This window comes from Haliaeetus leucocephalus, unplaced genomic scaffold (assembly GCF_000737465.1).
Source record: "Haliaeetus leucocephalus isolate CR32 unplaced genomic scaffold, Haliaeetus_leucocephalus-4.0 Scaffold577, whole genome shotgun sequence".
Classification (NCBI taxonomy): Eukaryota; Metazoa; Chordata; class Aves; order Accipitriformes; family Accipitridae; genus Haliaeetus; species Haliaeetus leucocephalus.
The window spans coordinates 7,001,595-7,019,965 of record NW_010973013.1 but is presented as its reverse complement, the minus strand read 5'-3'; the positions used below and the strand labels follow the sequence as shown (position 1 = coordinate 7,019,965).

Sequence of the window (18,371 nt, the reverse complement as noted above, 5' to 3'; positions counted from 1 at the left end):
CCCCCGCCCCCGCCGCCCCCGCGCGAGCCCGCGACCTTTAGCGCCCCCTGTCGGCGCCCCACCGCGCCACCTCTCGTCTCCCGTTTCGCCGCCGCCGGGACCGGGAAAAACGCGGGGGGGGACGAAACGGCGGCGGTGTTAAGGGCGATCCCCGGGGGCGGAACGGGAGGTGGAGGGGTGGAGGTGTGGGTAAGCCGACGGGGTTTGTTGGCGCTGGGGTTTTTCCAAGGGGAGTGGGTAAGGGCGGGCGCCGAGGGAACGGGTCGTGAGCACTTGGCGGCTTTGCTGGCCCGTCCGCCGCCTTGGGAATATCCGCGGGCCTCCCGCCGCGGCCCGGTTGACGGGACAGCACTGCTGGCCCCCGCCCTGGCCTTCAATCTGGGCTGCGAGCCCGCCGCTGCTGCTCAGCTTCGCCTGCGGGTGAGTTGGGGCCAGGGGACGCGGAGGCCACTGGGGCCAGCCACGGTGGCGGCGGGCTCTGACAGTGTGTTCTCTACCCCTCTGCAGAGGTACGAGAGATCTGGGGCAGCGGATGGGAAAGGCAGCCGGTCCGTCTTATCCGTGCCTCCCTTTGCCAAGGAGCTGCACCTAGAGATCATCTGCTCGCCAGCCTACAGCGCCCGGGGAAGCTATGACCGGCTTCTTTACAAGCACTTCGAAACACCCCGGTGAGCCACTGTGCGGGGAGCAGACGCGTTTCTGTTCGTGGGGTGTATTCATGAGATGCACCCGTGCCCTCGCTCTGTGTTTGTGGCGCCTGGATCTGATAACACGGTGATGATGTGCCTAATCAACACCTTAATGCAAACACCGAGTAGTTTTAGAATGTCCGCTCATGCTTCGCTTGCGCGCAACGCCTCCTGTCCTGTCCTTCGGCAGTCGTCTGTGAGCGTCCTCTCTTGTGGTCTACCGTCCGATGCTGAGGGCTCCCAAGTGCTGCCTGCAAACCTCTGTTCTGGGGCACGTTCGTAACCACGGTTTTCAGCTTTGAACAAAGTTGAGTAATTGGGGAACTGGATGTGTTGCCATATTCTTTTGTGACACCTGCCCCTGAGCCTTTTTCACTTGGCTGTTGAGGCTTGCTGGTGGAATTATACTCAACTGTTCTAGGGATTGGGAGGCTATTGTGTCTGGAAGAGATGCTCTTCAATAGCATTCATCTTCTATACTGTTCCCAGAAGGTTCCCCTTAGTCTGGATACGCCTACTCACATGCTGAATCTTGAAGGGGCTATTTATAGTTTTATTCTCAGGAAAGGAGTGAGTCGGTGTGAATAGCTACATACTTTTCTCTAAAAACGCATGTGGTATGGGGCAGGGAGGACACACAACTGGCAGGATTTACTCTCTTTCACTGGTGAAACTCCCTGGTTTTTTTGTAGGCTTGTCCAGGAGGGAGACATCCTATGTGTTCCAACATTTGGACATGCTGAGTTTTTAGAAGTAAATGCAGACAAATTCCTAAGGTAGGTGGCAACAAACTGTGGCTCTATTACATGGATACTGCAAGAGAAGAGATACTCTTCCACTATTGACTCTCTTGAAACAAGATAGTTTATTCCATTCTCCTCTGTCCCTGGAGTTTAGAGTTTATCTGCCTCTTATTTTAGGGGGACGAGGGAAATGTTTTTGTTGGATTATGGAGGGCTGCAGCTAAGAGGGAGGCCTCCCTTAGCTCACTCAAATAGTCATGGAGGGAAGAAAGGAAAAAGAGAGAGAGAGAAACACTGATGGGGAAAAAGAATGCAGAGGAGGAAGGGGTGGCCTGAGGACAGCCAGCGCCACACATAAAGACAGCAAAGTGGAAGTTGGGCATGTCAACATGTGACAAACAACAAAGTGTGAATATAAGCCCTTACAGTTCACGTTAGAATAACTTTCTGTTTGGCCACCAATTGTGCCTTTCTTGTTTTTGCTTATATGGCTTTGAAACAGTTCTGTGCTAAATGAAAGTCACCTTTGTATCGGAGTGCTTTGTATCAGGTGCTTGCAGTGGGATTTGGCTGGCATTAATATAAGTGCTTCAGCTGTGTCACTGAGGGAGCTGCCGCAGGTAACCGAGGCATGCGATGCGAAGAATTGCCTTGGAATTGTTTCATGCAGGATGCACCAGTGACACGTTGTTAACACTGATCAGCTCCCCTATGTATTTGAAAATTCAATAGTTTTATAGCACTACTACAATGAATATATTCTAGGCTGTTTCTCAGAGGGAGGCGGTACCACAGGAGGCACAAGTCTTCTGTTTGTGGACTTATGTATTAGCCATGTGGCAAACTAGAGAAGACAGTAGAGTTCATGAGACCTAAAGAGCTTGGAACTGTGTTGGTGTGCAAGTGGTACAGTTATTCAGAGGGTGGAGAACATCCTGGAGAAGACCTCTGCAGATCCTTTAATCTGCCCAGTGGGATATCAATGTGGGAAGAAGTGTTTTTTCTGCAAGGTGTCCAGGACAGGATGCTTGTAAGGCTCTCGTGGTATTTGGGTGAGTCCTAGTCTGCAGCCTAGAGGTCTCTGTGCTGTAAGGTTTTATACACTGTGGGTGAATCTCTGTGGGGCTGTAGTGAAGGAATCGATGACAGAAAAGAGAATGTCTTGCTCTTAGATGAAATAAGGTTAGTACAGCTGTACTTGTGGACTGAAGCCACCAGCAGAAGCTGTAACTGTGGACAGTCCTGTTGGTCTGCCTGGCCAGACAGCACAGCGGGGTCCGTAAAGGATCCATGTGCATCGTGGGAGAGGGCAAGAGTATCTCTGCTTACCTGTACCTTTCAGATGTCTTCTTGTTGACAGCTGTATTGTTCCTGCCTTCAAGATCTTGACTCAACAATTTAGACTGCTTGTTTTTCCCTTAGGTGGCCAGAGCTTTACTTTAAAGTGACGAAGATTTTAGGCATGGTGGAAGGCGAGCAGTCTGAAGGTTACCTGGTGGACACCCAGAACACCTCTCTCTATCTGGTAAGATGTCAGTGGAGAGCAGGGAGGGTGTACAGGAGATCCAAGGCTGAGGTTGCGCTACGGATGACGAAGGTGCCTGTGGAGGCTTGTGTCTCCTGCCATTGGAAAATGACATTTCAGGACAGACTATGTCACTTGGTACCTGTCTTTTCTCAGGCCGTGTTCCACAGAGTGCTGTTTTCCCTTCCTCACAGGTGGGTTCAACAAACAGCGCTGTCCCATCTGCCCCAGCCTATAACAGCCATGAGTTCTGGAGCAGTTTGTCTCCTGCTGGACTTTCTGATGTCGTGAAGCAGCTCTGTGATGCTCTTCGGCCTCACCTGAACAGTCGGTGGGTTAGAATTCCTTCTAGCAAGCCCCAGGAGAGCTGGGACTGTGCTCCCCAGTCACTAGGAGAACTGCCTCTGTGTTACAGGGCAAGCGCACTGAGCGGGGCTGGCAGTGTTCTCCTCTCGGGGCCAAGCAGCAGTGGGAAGCTGATGGCTGTCAGAGCTGTGTGTAGCTGCCTCAACCTCCACCTCTTCAAGGTAATTCCCCCTGTGGTCTGTTGATTGGTGGATTTACAACATACAAAGAATTACGGAAATGTTCTTTAAGTTAGCCATACCAACACCCCTGCTGCAACCATGACACAAACCTACCCAGAAGCTGCTCCCATGCGCACATGCAGACAAAAGGAGTCTGAGTATGCTGAGCTTAGCAGCTCCCGCTGGCACAGATTGTGCCTGCTGGTGGGCAGAACCTCAGAGCAACCGTTTGGATCAGCCTAAAGGTCCGTCTGGCCCCTGGCCCCTGTCTGAGACTGGCCAGTAACAGATGCTCAGGAAAAGAGCATAAGCATGAAGAGATGTTTCCTCTGGCGTGTACCCTCCAGTGCTCCAAAGTCAGTGATTTAGAGATCTCTTGGCCCAGGGTGTACATTTGTACCTTTCTTTACTGACTCTTGCTATTATTGCTGTCACTCTGATGTACTTTACAGATACTGCAATACATAGTTGTATTTTAACATGCTAACTTCCTGTCATTTTATAGGACATTGAATTGATACTGTACCCCAGAAGGTAGTGGTAACTAAAATATACTGAGAGAAATTGGAGAGGTGATGAGGGCAGGAATTGCGGTGGCATTGGGTGTTTTCAATTGTCCCTGCATAGGCTGGGCAAAAGGCATGTTGGAAAGTGAGGCAGAGATGATGCTGAGATCTTCTCTAGCTGGGTGGGAAGCCTAGAAAAGAAATGCAGCCCTTGGTTTGATAACAGCGTGTGTGCCAGATCTGGTTCAAAATCTCATGGCCGGTAGAAGAGTTGCCCTGTAACTGTTCACATTCACCATTCCCCTGCCCTGAGAGCAAAAAAGCCACCAACTCTGCCATAGTAGTGCTTGGCTTCTGAAGGGGGACCAACATCAAAATGAGGTTTCTTTAGAAAGAAAGAATCAGCATAAGGAAGTGTTACATCTGCTGTGGAGGTGAATGATCCTTAGTGGTGCTGAGCTCTTACTCTTCTGCAGATGTGCTGTAGCTCTTGGATCCAGTACAAGATTGTAGAGACTTCACAGTACCTTCAGGTCCACGTATAGGATGTGTTTGGGAGCACTGTGGCACTGCCATGTCCTGGCAGGTGGCCTCAGGTTCTAGTGTGATGTGCAAGGCTACAGCTCTGGTTTTGGCCTTGTGTGCTCCTTTTAAAGACTAACACTATTACTTTTGAAGCCAGAGGTATTTGCTGTCCGTCTTATTCTCCTGTCTCAGCTTTTACACTCTCCCCTCTTTTTCTCACTTAACTGCAATGCTTACATTAGCATTCCACCTTCTCTTCCCTTTGACTGTTCTGCCTGCTCTCCTACCAGGACACAGTAATTCTTCCACACTGTAGTCTCCACCACTGGACAATCAGCAGTTTTTTGTCTTTTCTGTCTGCCCTTCTACACTTGCATTACAGATACTGCTGCCGTTTGGCTGTGCCTTCCACAACCCTAACTCCTGGGTTTTTTTCTATATTACATGAAGCACAGGAGTTCCTCTGCTCTGCATCCCCCTCCTTGCCCTTTACATCAGCTCCTGAGGCATTCTCCCTGCTCCAAGCTACCCATTCCGAGGATGAGGCCCAGGGAATCCCGGAGATGGTTTGGCTCTCCCTGCATGACCTCGCAGCACCAGGAGGCAGCACTGCCCCAGCAGCATTCAAGCTGCTGTTTGAGGCTCACCAGTCACCTCTCCCTTTTGGATAACTCCATACTTCATCAAGCATTCACTTTGTAAACAGTGTCTGGGCCTCTAGCCACCTCTAACTTCCCCCTGCCCCTTACCTTCTACCTTCCTCTTGCACTTAGAGCCTGTGCGGCACTGGCTTGAACAGGTTCCTGAGTCTCCCCCTCCACTCTTCGCATTGTTCCTCTGAGACACCTTGTTCTCCCTGTCTTGGCCTCTTCCACAGCTTTCCCATCCCTTCCAGCTTGTGTTGCTGAGCCGTGACACCCACTGTATTGACTTCTCTGGTCCATTGGCCTCACCTTTTTCAGACGTAGACCCTCCTGCCCCCCTCACCTCCTGCAGAGAAGCAAGAAACAGCCATTTTTTCCATGCCAGGGAGTCCTGAATGTGTCTGTTTTGAATATGTCCTAAATATGTCTCTGGGAAACGTCCACTTAGATCTCCTTTCGGCTGTAAGTTGCCCATCGAAAGCTTTGTGGAAGTGAACATTGTCCTGGGTCACCCCAGCTGTCCATGTTGCAACCGCTGCAGACTGTGTGTTGTGTGGTCTGTCTCGCAGGTCGATTGCGTTAGTTTGTGCAGTGACACCAGTGGAGCCACAGAGGAGAAAGTACAGATGGCCTTTGCCCAGGCCCAGCAGTATCATCCATGTGTACTCCTGCTGAAAGACATCGAGGTGCTTGGCAGAGACCGGGACAGGCTAGGAGAGGATGCCAGGGTCATCGCTACTCTGAGACAGCTGCTCCTGGACAGAGACCCAGCACTGAGGTATGCATCCTGCATGTTTGCTGTGGGCATCTGAGGTGATTGTTTGCTTCTGCCTTTCCTAGGGCAGCAGTCACCGTTACATCAAGGTGACTGATTGCTAATGTGCCCTGTTTTATTTTTAATCCAGTGGAGTCTGTCCCAAGACTTGTTTTGTTTACTTCAGAGGGCCCTTGTTCTTCCAGCTTAGTGTCAGAGGGATTCAGGAAGCTTCATTGTCTGAAGCTGGTTTCTGAGTAGTTTAGATGAGCAAACCTGGCGTGTTTCCTGTGAGGCAAGCCAAGGGTCGCAGAGCCACCAGAAGGGAGCTGCACCCCGGGGGAATCTTGAGGCTGATGACAAGTACCGGCGTGCAGGGAGGGAGACATCAAGTGAAGAAATAAGATGTCATTTGAAGGGCCTTGACTTGGAGACAGAGCTCACAAAGCACTTCAAGGGCAAGCTGGAGGAGAGTGGCTGCAAGACGCCTTAGCCAATATGTGTGCATTTCTCAGAGGAAAGGCTAGCCGTTGGAGAGTGACTTGGCATGGGTGATGGCAGTGTAAGAGGGAAGCTTCCATAGAGCTGAGACCATGCACTGTCCTCCTTTTATCAACAGCCACCCTGTCCTGGTGATTGGCACAACCTGCAAGCCCCAGGATGTTCCTACAGATGTGCAGACTGCTTTCCTTCACGAGGTGAAAATTGAAGCCCCTTCAGAAGAGCAGAGGAGATCGATGCTGAGCATGCTGACCTCCAGTCTACCTCTGGGCAAAGAAGTGAGCCTATCCAAGCTGGCTCGCAGGACTGCAGTGAGTGAAAACACAGCAGCATGTGGAGATGGGCAGGCCAGGAGCGCTGGGCCAGCCTTCCCTACCTGCCCATGGAGAAAGGGGGCAATTCCCACAGCCCAGTCAACTTCTTCAGTGGTTACCCCCAGTCCTCAGACATCAGCTTTAACTGCAGATTTCTAGTGCATAAGGACTGCACACCTTTTGCAGAGGTGTTGGCTGATGCTCAGCTCTGCTACAAGACAGAGCCAATAGAAAAAAAAAGAAGCTAGAGCCTTTAACCAGGGCACAGAAGCTCAAAGAACAGCTCTGCGAGGAATTTTTCCTCATACACCTTTTATGGCCTAGCTGGAGCTATGGTCAGTGACTGAACTGATGCTGTTTGTTTCCGCATTCACAGGGTTTTGTGCTGGGAGATTTCTGTGCCTTGTTGTCCCACAGCAGCCGGGCTGCTTGTACCCGCATCCAGGCCTTGAGGTAGCACAGGCAACAGGGCAGGAGGTGGGAGAGGGCAGGGGCTGCAACCAGCCTGATTATGCCAGGAGTGGGGCCGAGCCTGAGTCCTTCCCTTCTCTTTCCTCACCAGTTTTCCAGGCGGACTGAGCGAGGAAGTGGAGAGAGATTTTTGCACTGCTGGGTTCCCAGTGCTTGAGGAGGATTTTAGTGTTGCCTTGGACCAGCTGCATGACGCCCATTCACAGGCAGTGGGAGCCCCGAAGGTAGGATGCTGGGGCAGAGGAAGGGGGGTTGGTTCTCCAGAGCTCTATGGCTCAAGATACCTCTCGCAGACCCCACCAGACAGGGCTGTGCTCTGGCACGACACTTCCTGCTATGTCCTTCCATGTATTCCCCCAGCCTTGGGTGGGAAACAGTCCCACTGTGGGCTTTCCCCCACTAGTGGTTTTTACCCTCTTGACTTTGAATTTGGTCAGGGAAGCCCTTGCTGCTGTAATCGGAGACCACTCAGTTGGCTAGTGCCATAGGGGTGCGAAGCTGCGTAGCTCAGCCTTTCAAGGGGCAAAGGCATCTGCAGTCTGGCAGCCTTGCTGAGGTCTCTCCAGCCACCTGGCGTATGGGAACAGAGAGGCTGAGGCACAAGCTGCCCCACGTGTGAGAAGCCTTATATTCGATCCCTGACCTTGGACACTGCTTGAGCTGGCACAGGCTTTTCTGACAGCTGGGCAGTTTGAAGAGCTTGGGGGTTCTTCAGGGAAAGGGACATGGGGTGTCAGAGAACACCAGCAGAGTCAGCTTCTCGGGAGGGGCGTGATCCACCTCTGGCAGCTCGGCACCCAGGGAAACAGCATTTGGAGTGGCTGTTTTGGCTGGGTAATGTAGTGTTAGGACCAAGTGAAGTGATTGGAGCCCCTTCTCCACGCCCTTGAGTGCAAATGACTGAGCTCAGCACAGGACAGGAAAGGTTGGCCTTGGAGCAGTTATTCTGGCACTTTCCCCAACCGCCCACTTGTAGTCCTGCCCCAGCAGGATGACACCTTGCTGGTGTCATCATCCAGGAGCTACTCCGGGACTTAATTCATTCATAAATTTACTAGAGACTGAAATGAGCTCTGCTTTGAGGCGTGTTTGCTAAGTTTGCTATAAGACAAATAATAACCACAGAGTGTGCTCAGCATTGAACTGTGTGAATGGGAGGTAATTTTATTTGTATTTTACAATCCTTTATCAATTTCTTAGTAATTGGCTGTGGTTCAGAAAGCCTGTTAGCAAACCCGGATACTCTCAACATATATAACTTTCAGTTCCCTGCTTGCATTTTCTGGTTAGTCACGCATTTGTCTGCAGTTACATCTTGAGCCTCCTAGAAAGAACTAATTTCAAACCTCCAGCTGCTGGCAGTGTCTGCAACATGTCCTAGACTTACGATGTTCTCCCCTGGAAATAGCCTTGCTTCAGTTTCCCAGCTCCTGTGCTGATGTCTGTAGAGCTTTTCTTCTAGCTAGTATAAGCAAGAGTGCAGGGGAGAGGGCAACTCTTCCATTCATCGGCACTGAAGAAGGAGGGTCTGTGACCTGTTGCTTTAAAAGATTTTTTTTTCTTTTTTTTTTTTCCCTGGAAATCCTTATCTTGTCTGACCTGATTTTCCTGGTGGACTTGCTGGACAGCTGGAGAAAGAGCACGAGATAACATCATCTCAAGTAGCAAAGGAAGGAGAGCCAAACTGGCTGAGGGGGAAAGAATTTTGCTCTAGCCTATTTTTAAACTCCCCGTTTGTGCTGGCACCTGTTGCCCACCCAGCCAGCAGCTGGGGGGAAGTGTTTTGGGGCTTTGCTTTCTCTGCATGTTCCCAGGAGAGCTGCTGTGACTCTCAGGAGGATCTGTCGTGCAGACTATTGCATTCCTGCTATTTCTAAAGCCGTGAGCAGAGCAGTAGCATCCTCTGAGATTGTTTTTTTTCTCAGCATAAAATAACTAGAGTGGCATGGCTCACCCCTCTCAAGTTTGCTGTCTTTCCTGTCTTTGCAATGATACCTTGCGTGTTTGCAGTTGACCCCATCCCTATCTATTTCTTGTAAGCATCCATGGACTTTGTTCTTGCATCCCCCCACACTTTCAAAAGCAGCTAGTTTTCTGTACAGTGTCCTCCAGGATGTCTCTCTTTCACATCTTCCATCACATGACAGAGGTCCTAGTAGCCCAGGTTTTGTCACTCTGGTGTGAAGCCCTTGCACAGTCTCACCACCCTGGGGGACAAGGCACCCTGAACACAAGTAGCTCATAATTGCTAGGTCCGGGTTTCTTTTTTTATCTTTTTTTTTTTCTTTCTTATTTTTACCTTCCCTCATGTGTCCCAAGGGCTGTCTGCAGCAGGGCTCTCTCCCCACAAAGCTGCAGGCAACCCTGGCAGATACTTTCCCCAGGGTAGTTTTGCTGACAGGTGATATGAGGTGTAATGGAGGACTGGAGACAAGGCAGCACACTGCAAGCGCAGCTTGCCTGGGGACATGTGCAGTTTGTTTTCCCCACTGCAAAGCTCAGGAGAGGGGAAATGTGGATGCTGGGGGATCCCACAGCTGGGATGGCTGGGCAGTGCAGTGTGGGGCTGACTTGCTGCATAGCCAGACACAGCTGATGGCCTAAGGGGCTGATGACTAGTAGCCCACTGGAGCAAGAGCTGCCCAGGCATGCTCGCGGCTCAGGAAGAAGTGCTGACAGGTACTCTCCCTCTCTTGGCAGATCCCCTCTGTGTCCTGGCAGGATGTTGGTGGGCTCCAGGAGGTGAAGAAGGAGATCCTGGACACTATCCAGTTGCCCCTGGAGCACCCAGAGCTGCTGTCACTCGGTCTGTGCCGCTCTGGTCTGCTGCTGTACGGGCCTCCAGGGACAGGGAAGACCTTGCTGGCAAAAGCTGTGGCAACCACATGTGCCATGACCTTCCTTAGGTAAAGAGTGGGGGCTCACGCACTGGGACTGACTTTCTCCTGGCAGTGGATGGGCGTGCTCTAACTGGCTTCCTCTTCTCCCTGCCCCACAGTGTGAAAGGGCCAGAGCTCATCAACATGTATGTTGGGCAAAGTGAGGAGAACGTGCGTAATGGTGAGGAGATGCATCTTGCTCCTGCATGTGGGAAGATAGGGCTTTTCTGTGGTGCTGGAGGGAAGGAGATAGTGCTTAAACTACTCTTCCCAACTCCCACCCACAGTTGCCCACAAGTGCATGAACCCAACTGTCTCCTACACCCAGTCTGTTCCGTGCCTCAGTACAGCTTCCCCTCCTGCTCTCTCTGCTCCTGTCATTCTTTTCCCTGGTGTTCCTGATGGGACAGCAGCCCCTCAGAGACAACAGCTGAGCCTCGGGGCCTGTTGTGCTAGGTGCTGCCTGTCCCTGCTCCCACTGACCCCCTCAGGCAGGAGCAGTTGGTGGTGGTGAGGCAGTGGGCAGCTGGTTTCCATCCACAGCTCTTCCCTGCTGGTGATGTAGCAGGTCCTGTTGCTGTTGACTGCTCCTCCAGGTCTTTCTCATATTTTGTGCTGTTTCTTCCCAGTGTTTGCCAAAGCCAGGGCAGCTGCTCCCTGCATTATTTTCTTTGATGAATTGGATTCCTTGGCCCCCAGTCGTGGACGGAGTGGAGATTCAGGGGGTGTCATGGACAGGTGAGTGAGCATCATGCATCCTTGGGAAAGCAGCATACCTGCCTGAGCTGGGGGCACGCACAGGATTGCCCTGTGAGGCAGTCTGCCCCCACTATCTTTCTCTACTTTTTCCCTTCCTATTCCCTTCAGCTCCTCTGCATGGCCTGTCTCCTCTCTCTGGACATTAGTACTGCTGTTTGCATTGCCACAGATTCCATATTGCCCAAGCCTGTTGTGCAAACATTTGGTTAAGACAGAGTCTCTTCCAGCTGCTCCTGTGGCTGCCAGCTGCTCCCTTTGGCCTCTCCAAGGTCATCCTTCACACCCCTGCCATGCTCTCCTCCTATTAGCTGTTGTTTCCCTACAGTGGGAAACCTTTCAGCTGCCTCTGGTAGAAGCAAATTATGTACAGCTTGGAGATACCCAGAAACAGGGTTGTTTCCCCCAGACCTCTTCTGCTGAGCTGATAGTCCCCATCCAATCTTCTTCTCCATCCATGAGGGGTTCCGCAGAGTTTTCCAGTGACACCATGTGCTCCCGGCATCCATCTTCACACATGCAAACCAGCAGCTCTGGAAGGAGCTGAGTATGGTGTCTGTTTGTCACCTCAGGTGATCCCAGAACCTGGTGGAGATATCCCCGTTCTGGGTCTGTGCAGCACTGACGTACTGTGCTGCCAGACCAGCTTAAGCCCTGTGGCTGCAGAACTAGATCTGCAACGTGTGCCATTCACCGCCCCGAGGACTGGTTGGCAGCGTCACTGGCTTGCCAGGGTGTCCCCAGCATGGACTGACAGGGCAGTCTTGCAGCTGAACTTGATGGGCAGTACCACGTAGTGGGAAGAGTTAGGACCATGTGGCACATCCGAGTAGGGAACCTGAGTGATAGCTGTGCGTGCCTGCCTATGTTTGGTCTGTATTGCCAGTGTCTGATAGCAAGTATAAGCACATGTGGCCATTCTGGAAGGGTTCAGAGCCAAGCGCAGTCCTGAAGGACTGTCTTGGTACCAGGGGTTTGCACTCACTTTGCAATGAGCCACACGGTTACTGGCTGCGCTCAAACAGAGAAGTCTGGATGGCTGTGTCAGGGCTCTTCAGGGAAGAGAAATAAGAGCTGAAGTCCAAGACATGGATCTGCCAGCGGCCTCACTTATTTCTTCTTTTCATTTGGTGGCTGAGGGTGACAGTGGGTGACTCACCAAGGCCTAGTTGTGAGAGTCCTGTCTTCCTCCCTGCAGAGTTGTCTCGCAGCTCCTGGCTGAGCTTGATGGTCTTCATTCCACCAGAGACGTATTTGTCATTGGAGCTACGAACAGGCCTGACCTCCTGGACTCAGCTCTGCTCCGGCCGGGCAGGTATGTCGCATCTTACCAGGGTAATTCACCGGAGCTCCTCAGGCAGTGATGAGCTGGACTGTGTCTCCACCATGTTCCCTCCACAGAGACTGTTCCTAAAGCCCCCTGGCCCTGGTTTGTGGAGGAGATAGAAAGCCAAGAGGAGGCAAGTGCCTATGGCTGTAGCAGCAGCACAAGATAGTTATCCCTTACCACTCTGGTTATTGCCCAAGCAGTACAGCAGGTGCTGTGGCACCAAACTGGTGGGAGGAATTAGAGCAGCCCTGCCCTCCAGCACATTGACTGCTTCCCCCCTCAAGCTTTGTATCATCCACGAACTTGGCAGCAAAAGGAGCTGCCCCAGGGCCACCCTTCAGTTTCTGGTGCACAAGGTTGAGCACCAGTGGCAAGTTTGTCTTGGCCCGATCTTGACCGTCTCCTCTCTGCTGACAGGTTTGACAAGCTGGTCTATGTGGGCATAAATGAAGACCGGGAGTCGCAGCTGCAGGTGCTGAGTGCCATCACTAGGAAGTGAGTGACCCTGTGCTCTCACAGCAGCTTTCCACCACCCTCCAATGAGTCGCAGTCTTCCTGGGGTTGATGCGTAGCGTGCTACAGCTCGGCTTCATGTCTGAGCCCTGGGGAGTACCTGAGTCACTAACCCACAGCCAGCAAGTAGGGGAAGAGGATGGGGCAACTTCCAGAAGCAGAACTGGGGCTGGTTTTCCTACAAGATGGGAGCAGCTCAGCTGGCTGTCCAAGGGAGGGATTGGTATGAATTCGTCGTGCCCATATGCTTTTCTTGAAGACCTCAGCCAGATCCTAACAGTGTGATGAGACTGTGGCACAGCAGCATGGCAGGAAGCTCCCATTTGCTTCCAGCAAGAGTTCCGCTAGCACATCTGGTGTTTGCAGGTCTGAGGGTGAGGGCAGCTCCATTTGTCTCACTGCCTCTCCTCCTGCAATGCTGTGGGGTGTTCAGCCTGTGCTCTGTGTCTCTTTCCCGAACACCGGTTGTGTGGGATCACCGAGCAGTGGGGTTTGGCTGCTTCCCCAACTGCTCTGAGCTCCTGAGAGCATCTCTGGAGGGAGAAAGGCAAGCCCTGCAATTCAGATGCAGAGGTACCACCCGCCGCAGCTGCCTCTTCAGGGACTTTGTCATGGATAGCTGTGATCGCTGCTGCCTTTGACTATAAGCTAGCAGGAGAGGCGAGAGCGTGGGCTGGCTGCGAGCATCTTTTCACACCATGTGGCTTGGCAGTCGTGCCCTCCAGCACCATGCTGTTTTTCGTGCTGAAGGAGGCTCGCTGTCTGCAGCGTGGCTCTGATGGGATGGTTTGGTGTTGCAGTGGTTTGTACTGTCTGTAATTAAACATGTTCTTATCCAGCCCTGGCTGTAGGCTGTTCCCAGGCATGTGGAGCACTTAACTTTGAGCTCTCACTCAGAGAAATTATCTTTCATCCTGCTTAGCAGGTGAGAGGACCTTGCTGCGGGGATGATTCAAAGAGAAGTGACTGCGTTGAAAAAACAAACCAACCAACCCCTTTGATTTTTTTGGAGCATGTAGAGCACAGTCCAGAAGCGGCTAAACATGGGGCCTCTGATTCCTCCTGCCCAGTCATGCTGGCTGCCGCGTATCTCCTGGTCTGTTTTTTTCTGTGGCTTTTACACCTGCAGTTTTCTCTCTTGGCAGGTTTAAGCTGGATCAATCTGTGAATCTCACCACCATCCTAGAAAAATGCCCAGCTCAGCTGACAGGAGCAGACATCTATGCCCTGTGCTCAGATGCCATGATGTGCGCTGTCAAACGCAAGGTGGAATGGATTGAGGAAGGTAGGAGCCCAGCCCCTACCTGTTCCATGTGTTGGGGCAGCTCAGCACAGGGGCAGAGAGGAGAGTTACCACTACTGGTAACTGGGCTGTGTGAGAAGAGCCTCGATGGCTTTGGGACCACGTCTGAATGCTAGGCTCTGGGTTACTGGCAGGCGGTTTTGGTAGATGTGATGATCTCCACCTCCAGTGCTTGGCTGCAGGGGGAAGGAGAGAGACACAGGATTTCTTTCCAGTCTATGGTGGCTGGAGAGGGGGCTGTTGGATCTTGTCAGCTGCCCCTGTGCTTGGCTCTCAGCCTTTTCCTGTTCTTTCTCTCATGCAGGGCTGGATACTGAGAGCTCTGCTCTGATCCTGACCATGGATGATTTCCTGCAGGCTGCTGCGAGGTTGCAGCCGTCAGTCTCCGAGCAGGAGCTGCTCAGGTACAGACTCATCCGGCAGAAGTTTGCTGCCTCCTAACGCTCAGCAGAGCTGCCACTGGAGGTGTGATGGGGACGGTGTCTTAAGGGGTATGAGAGAACAGGCACAAACAAGCACCCGCCTGCTCTTCTCTGATGTCTCCTGGGCCCCCTTCTTTCAAGATTGGGTGGAAAAAGTGGCTGTGCAGTTTCTTGAGCCAAAGCCTGGTGGAAGCGCTGCTCTGCTCAGCCAAGCTGGTGGTGGGTTCTGTAACAGTCCCTCACATCTCAGGGAGCACTTTGTGGCTGCCAGGAGCATACCGGGGTGACTCCCGCCGGGGAGAAAGCAAGGTCTTGTGGTCGTGGGCAAAGTAGGAGTGTCTCAGTGGGTGACAGAACATGGGAGCAAGGCCCAAACTGCACCCAGTTTGACAGCAAGAGTGGGACTGGAGGCAGTTGGTTGGTGGGGTGTCAGCCCCTAGTGAGGGGTGCTGGCTGGAGGGCAGCAGGACACAGGGTGCTGCTGCTGCAGCTGGCCTGGGCTTGACATGGTCTCCCTGAATAAATACAGGTTTTTGGCACAAGGTATTCACTGCCTGGCCTGAGGTCTTTGCTTGCTGATGGTGTCTGTGGGCTTGGGAAGGTCCCTGTGAGCCCCCAGGCGGGCTGGGTGTTGCAGAGAAAAGATTGTCCTGTGGGTAGAGGGGGGAGTGCACCCACAAACTGGGCTGGGGCCACCCTTGGCCGGTGAAGGTTGCCAGACTGGCTGGAGCCCGTGGTGGATGAGGAAAGGCTGAGGGAGTAGGGTTTGCTCAGCTGCCTCTGTAGAGGGAGCCCAGTTCATGGAGGTGCTGGGCAACAGGACAAGAGGCAATAGGGTCAACTGGCAGCAAGGGAAATTTCTGCCGGATACTAGGAAAGACTTGTCACAGGGAGAGGGAGGGTTCCAGCCTTGGAAATACTCAACCCTTGGCTGGAGCAGCCCAGAGCTGCCCTCTCTGTGCTAACCTGTGTCGAGTGCCAGTTGGCCCAGACCCCCCCTTCCCCGAAGTCCTCTCGCTTCCCTCCAGCCTCACGGCAGCTGCCAGCACCATCGTGTGTGCCCTGCTTCCCGGCCTTTGCCGAGGATGCCAAATAAATCCCCACTTGAGTCGCGTGTGGCAGCCGGCCGGCCAGCAGCTGTCTTCGGCCAGGTCCCCGCAGCTGCTGGTGCGGCTCACGGGCAGCCCCATGTTAAACCAGGGGTCTGTGCGCAGCCCAGCCCCGGGGATTGTTGCTGCCAGGCTTTGCCCCGCTGCTGCCCGCGCCGAAACTGCTGGCAGTCGCGTCCCTGAGCCAAGCGTGGCTATCGAGGACCAGCTCCCCAGCGAAGGGCTGGTTCTCCAAGCAGCTGCAGGTGGTTCGCGCATGAAGATCCAGCTGACGCGTGCCTTCAGCCCTGTTGCTCCGGCTCTGGCACCTGAGCGTGTTCAGGCAGAGCCGTTTCTGACCGCAACGCACTGCTGGATCTGGCCACCACCTCTTCCCCAGGGTGGGTGAGGAGGGAGCTGCAGCCGCAGCAAAAGTGCTGGTGGGGTGTGCGGAGTCTCCCTGCACTGGGAGCCCTGGGGAGGGAAGGGGGGCTGCTGAGGGGTGTCAAGAAAAGGGGATCAGCGCCTGGTTGGGGCTGGGGGGGGGGATGCAAGGGAGAAAACTGGTTGCAGTACACCCCTCTGAGTGGTGCTGCAGGGGGCTCGGCAGGGATGTGCAACCACCCAGGAGCCGGCCCACCCTTGCCTCTGTGTCACGGGGAGCCCCAAACCTCCCGGCCCAGGCCTGACTGGCACCTGTAGCTGGGGGCTTGGGGGTGAAGCTGTGCCTGCACCCACCCCCTGCTCTCCCCCAGGCTGGGCCCTTCCTTCCCCGACAAGAGGCCTGAGGCAGCTGTGGCCGTCCCCCTTGCACCATACCCTGCCCGTACATGGACACACGGACACATGGACCACTGGCTCCGGTAGCTCTCACGAGTGCTCTTAATTAAGGGGAGGGGGCTTCCAGGCTGCTCTCAGCAATGTCCCCAGCCTCTTGCTTGTCCCCAGAGCTGTTCCCAGCCACCACAGTTCCATCTCCATGGCTCCCTCAGGCCATCTTCTTCACGACGTGGATAAAGTAGCAGGGGACGTGGGCCTGCCCCGGTGTGTAGGGCTGGAAGTCGCCCAGGACGCTGTGCTGGCATTTCCCCTGGAAGGCACCTTTCAGCAGGGCTGTGAAGGCCTCCAGCCGGTGTGGGTAGTAGGAGAGCCGAAATTTGCTGTAAGGAGACAACGATGGTGAGGTGGGGGATGGACGGACAGCAGGGCAAGGCACCAGCCACCCCCTCCCCACCGTGGTCCTTCTCACCTCAGCTCCGGGGCTGCCCCCGCCTCAGTGGGGGGGACCTGCACCGTGTAGTCCAGGGTCACCATGTGTGCCTTGTTGTTTACTAGCAGCACCGAGGTGGTGATGTCCTTGGTCAAATCACTCTGGGGACCGCAGGAGGACGTCTGTGTCCTGCGGGGACGTGGTGGCCCCCAGCCTGGGCACAGTCCTGCTCCCTGCCCCGCGTGGCCCCCTCGGAGCCAGGGGGCTGGGGCAGAGGGGCGTGGGACGGGGCAGGGTCCGCCGGCCACCCACCTTGTAGTAGATGTTCTTGCCAGGCGGCGCGCAGCCCGTGGCCAGGATGTGATCGTAGTTGCGGTGGTCGATGACCAGGACACCCCCTGGCCGCACCATGCTGGCGATGTTCCTCAGGGCCAGCTTGTGGTCACTCTGGTCCCCTGGGGAGGAAACTGTGGTGTCCCCAGGCACTGGCTGCACCCCACGGCACAGCCTGTGGAGCTCCATCTTGCCCATACAAACACATGCAGAGAGCTGGCCCCCACCATCCTCCCCCCCACCAGTCTCAGCTTGAAGAACCCACAGCCCCACCCATGGTATGAGCTCAGGCAAGTTCTCAGCCTCACTGGGGCAGAGCAAGCCACGTGGGGAACCCACCACCCTGCTTGTGGCACAAGTCTGGGTGTGTCGCCAGCCTTGCCAGAGACGTGACATAGGTGCACATAGTTCCACCACCACTGTGGGACCCAATGGCCCCACTCATGCCATGAACTGGGGCACGTTCTCAGCCTCCCTGGAGCCACACCATGACACAGCAACTCTACCATGTGTAATCCCCTGCCCCACTTATGGCATGAGTTTGATCACGTTCTCAGCCTGTTGGGAGACGCTGTGCACATGTGCCTAGGTACTCCCCCTCCTCTCCCCCCCCCATTCACCTTTGAAGTCAGGCAGGTGCGCGAAGGAGTTGCCCAGGCAGATGACTGCGTCAAACCCGTCCCCCGGCTTCTCCAGGTCCTTCTCCAGTGTCAGCCAGTTGGCCTCCTCGATGACTGCAACACAGGGGACCAGATGAGGGCGGGGACACCCCCACCTACCCAAAAGCCTCCCCGTCCCCCTCCCCCCCGCATTACAAGACCCCAGCCCAGCATCACCCAGCCCATCCCTGGACCCTGCGGGCGCCGGATCCGGCCTGGGGCCAGCAGGCAGGCAAGGGCCACGGCCTGGGCTTGCCGAGCAGCCAGCTCCGGCAGGTCCCTGCCCGTTCCTGCAGCAAGGCCACCTGGCCGACACAGCACCCACGCGAGGGGCCCGAGCACCGGCGAGGGACAGGGGACGGTACACGAGGGACAGGGGGAGCCATGGGAGGGGCTGAGGCCAGAGATCCCCAGTACCGGGGTTGGGGTGTCGGTGTCCGCACGGCCCCCCCCCCCCCTTTCCACCCACATCCCCCCCCGCACCCCATCGGTCGAAGGACTCCTCCTTGCGCCGCTCCCAGCGCTCCTTCAGCGCGTACTTGAGCATCTTGTCGCTGGCGTCGACGCTGGTCACCTGGAAGCCCTCTTCGAGCAGCATGATGGAGTCCACCCTGGGGACAGGGTTGTCAGCGGGACCGGGGGCAGCCGAGGGGGCCCGGGGGCGGGTGGGAGGTGGGAT

At 54.6% G+C, this 18,371-nt stretch overlaps 2 protein-coding genes across 2 annotated transcripts in view; one reads left to right on the top strand and one right to left on the bottom strand.

Moving 5' to 3' along the window:
• The window catches only part of PEX6 (peroxisomal biogenesis factor 6), a 15,756-nt gene extending 499 nt beyond the window's left edge, over nt 1-15,257 (top strand). The window contains exons 2-19 of the mRNA XM_010577862.1: nt 28-420; nt 508-668; nt 1,382-1,465; nt 2,855-2,957; nt 3,152-3,288; nt 3,373-3,484; nt 5,729-5,937; nt 6,533-6,725; nt 7,105-7,181; nt 7,291-7,423; nt 9,900-10,105; nt 10,198-10,259; nt 10,708-10,816; nt 12,033-12,149; nt 12,582-12,659; nt 13,823-13,962; nt 14,285-14,445; nt 14,481-15,257. Of these exons, the coding sequence (XP_010576164.1) occupies nt 28-420; nt 508-668; nt 1,382-1,465; nt 2,855-2,957; nt 3,152-3,288; nt 3,373-3,484; nt 5,729-5,937; nt 6,533-6,725; nt 7,105-7,181; nt 7,291-7,423; nt 9,900-10,105; nt 10,198-10,259; nt 10,708-10,816; nt 12,033-12,149; nt 12,582-12,659; nt 13,823-13,962; nt 14,285-14,421 (2,451 nt within the window). The 3' untranslated portion in view covers nt 14,422-14,445; nt 14,481-15,257. The remainder of the gene's footprint in view (nt 1-27; nt 421-507; nt 669-1,381; nt 1,466-2,854; nt 2,958-3,151; nt 3,289-3,372; nt 3,485-5,728; nt 5,938-6,532; nt 6,726-7,104; nt 7,182-7,290; nt 7,424-9,899; nt 10,106-10,197; nt 10,260-10,707; nt 10,817-12,032; nt 12,150-12,581; nt 12,660-13,822; nt 13,963-14,284; nt 14,446-14,480) is intronic.
• Nucleotides 15,258-16,350: 1,093 nt separating this feature from the next.
• On the bottom strand, nt 16,351-18,353 carry GNMT (glycine N-methyltransferase; the record flags this gene model as incomplete). Its single annotated transcript, XM_010577861.1, has 5 exons — nt 16,351-16,650; nt 16,740-16,861; nt 17,013-17,155; nt 17,654-17,767; nt 18,176-18,353. Coding segments are annotated over 5 exons (729 nt in total), but the record flags the coding sequence as incomplete, so codon positions are not given.
• Between the last annotated feature and the right edge of the window lie 18 nt (nt 18,354-18,371).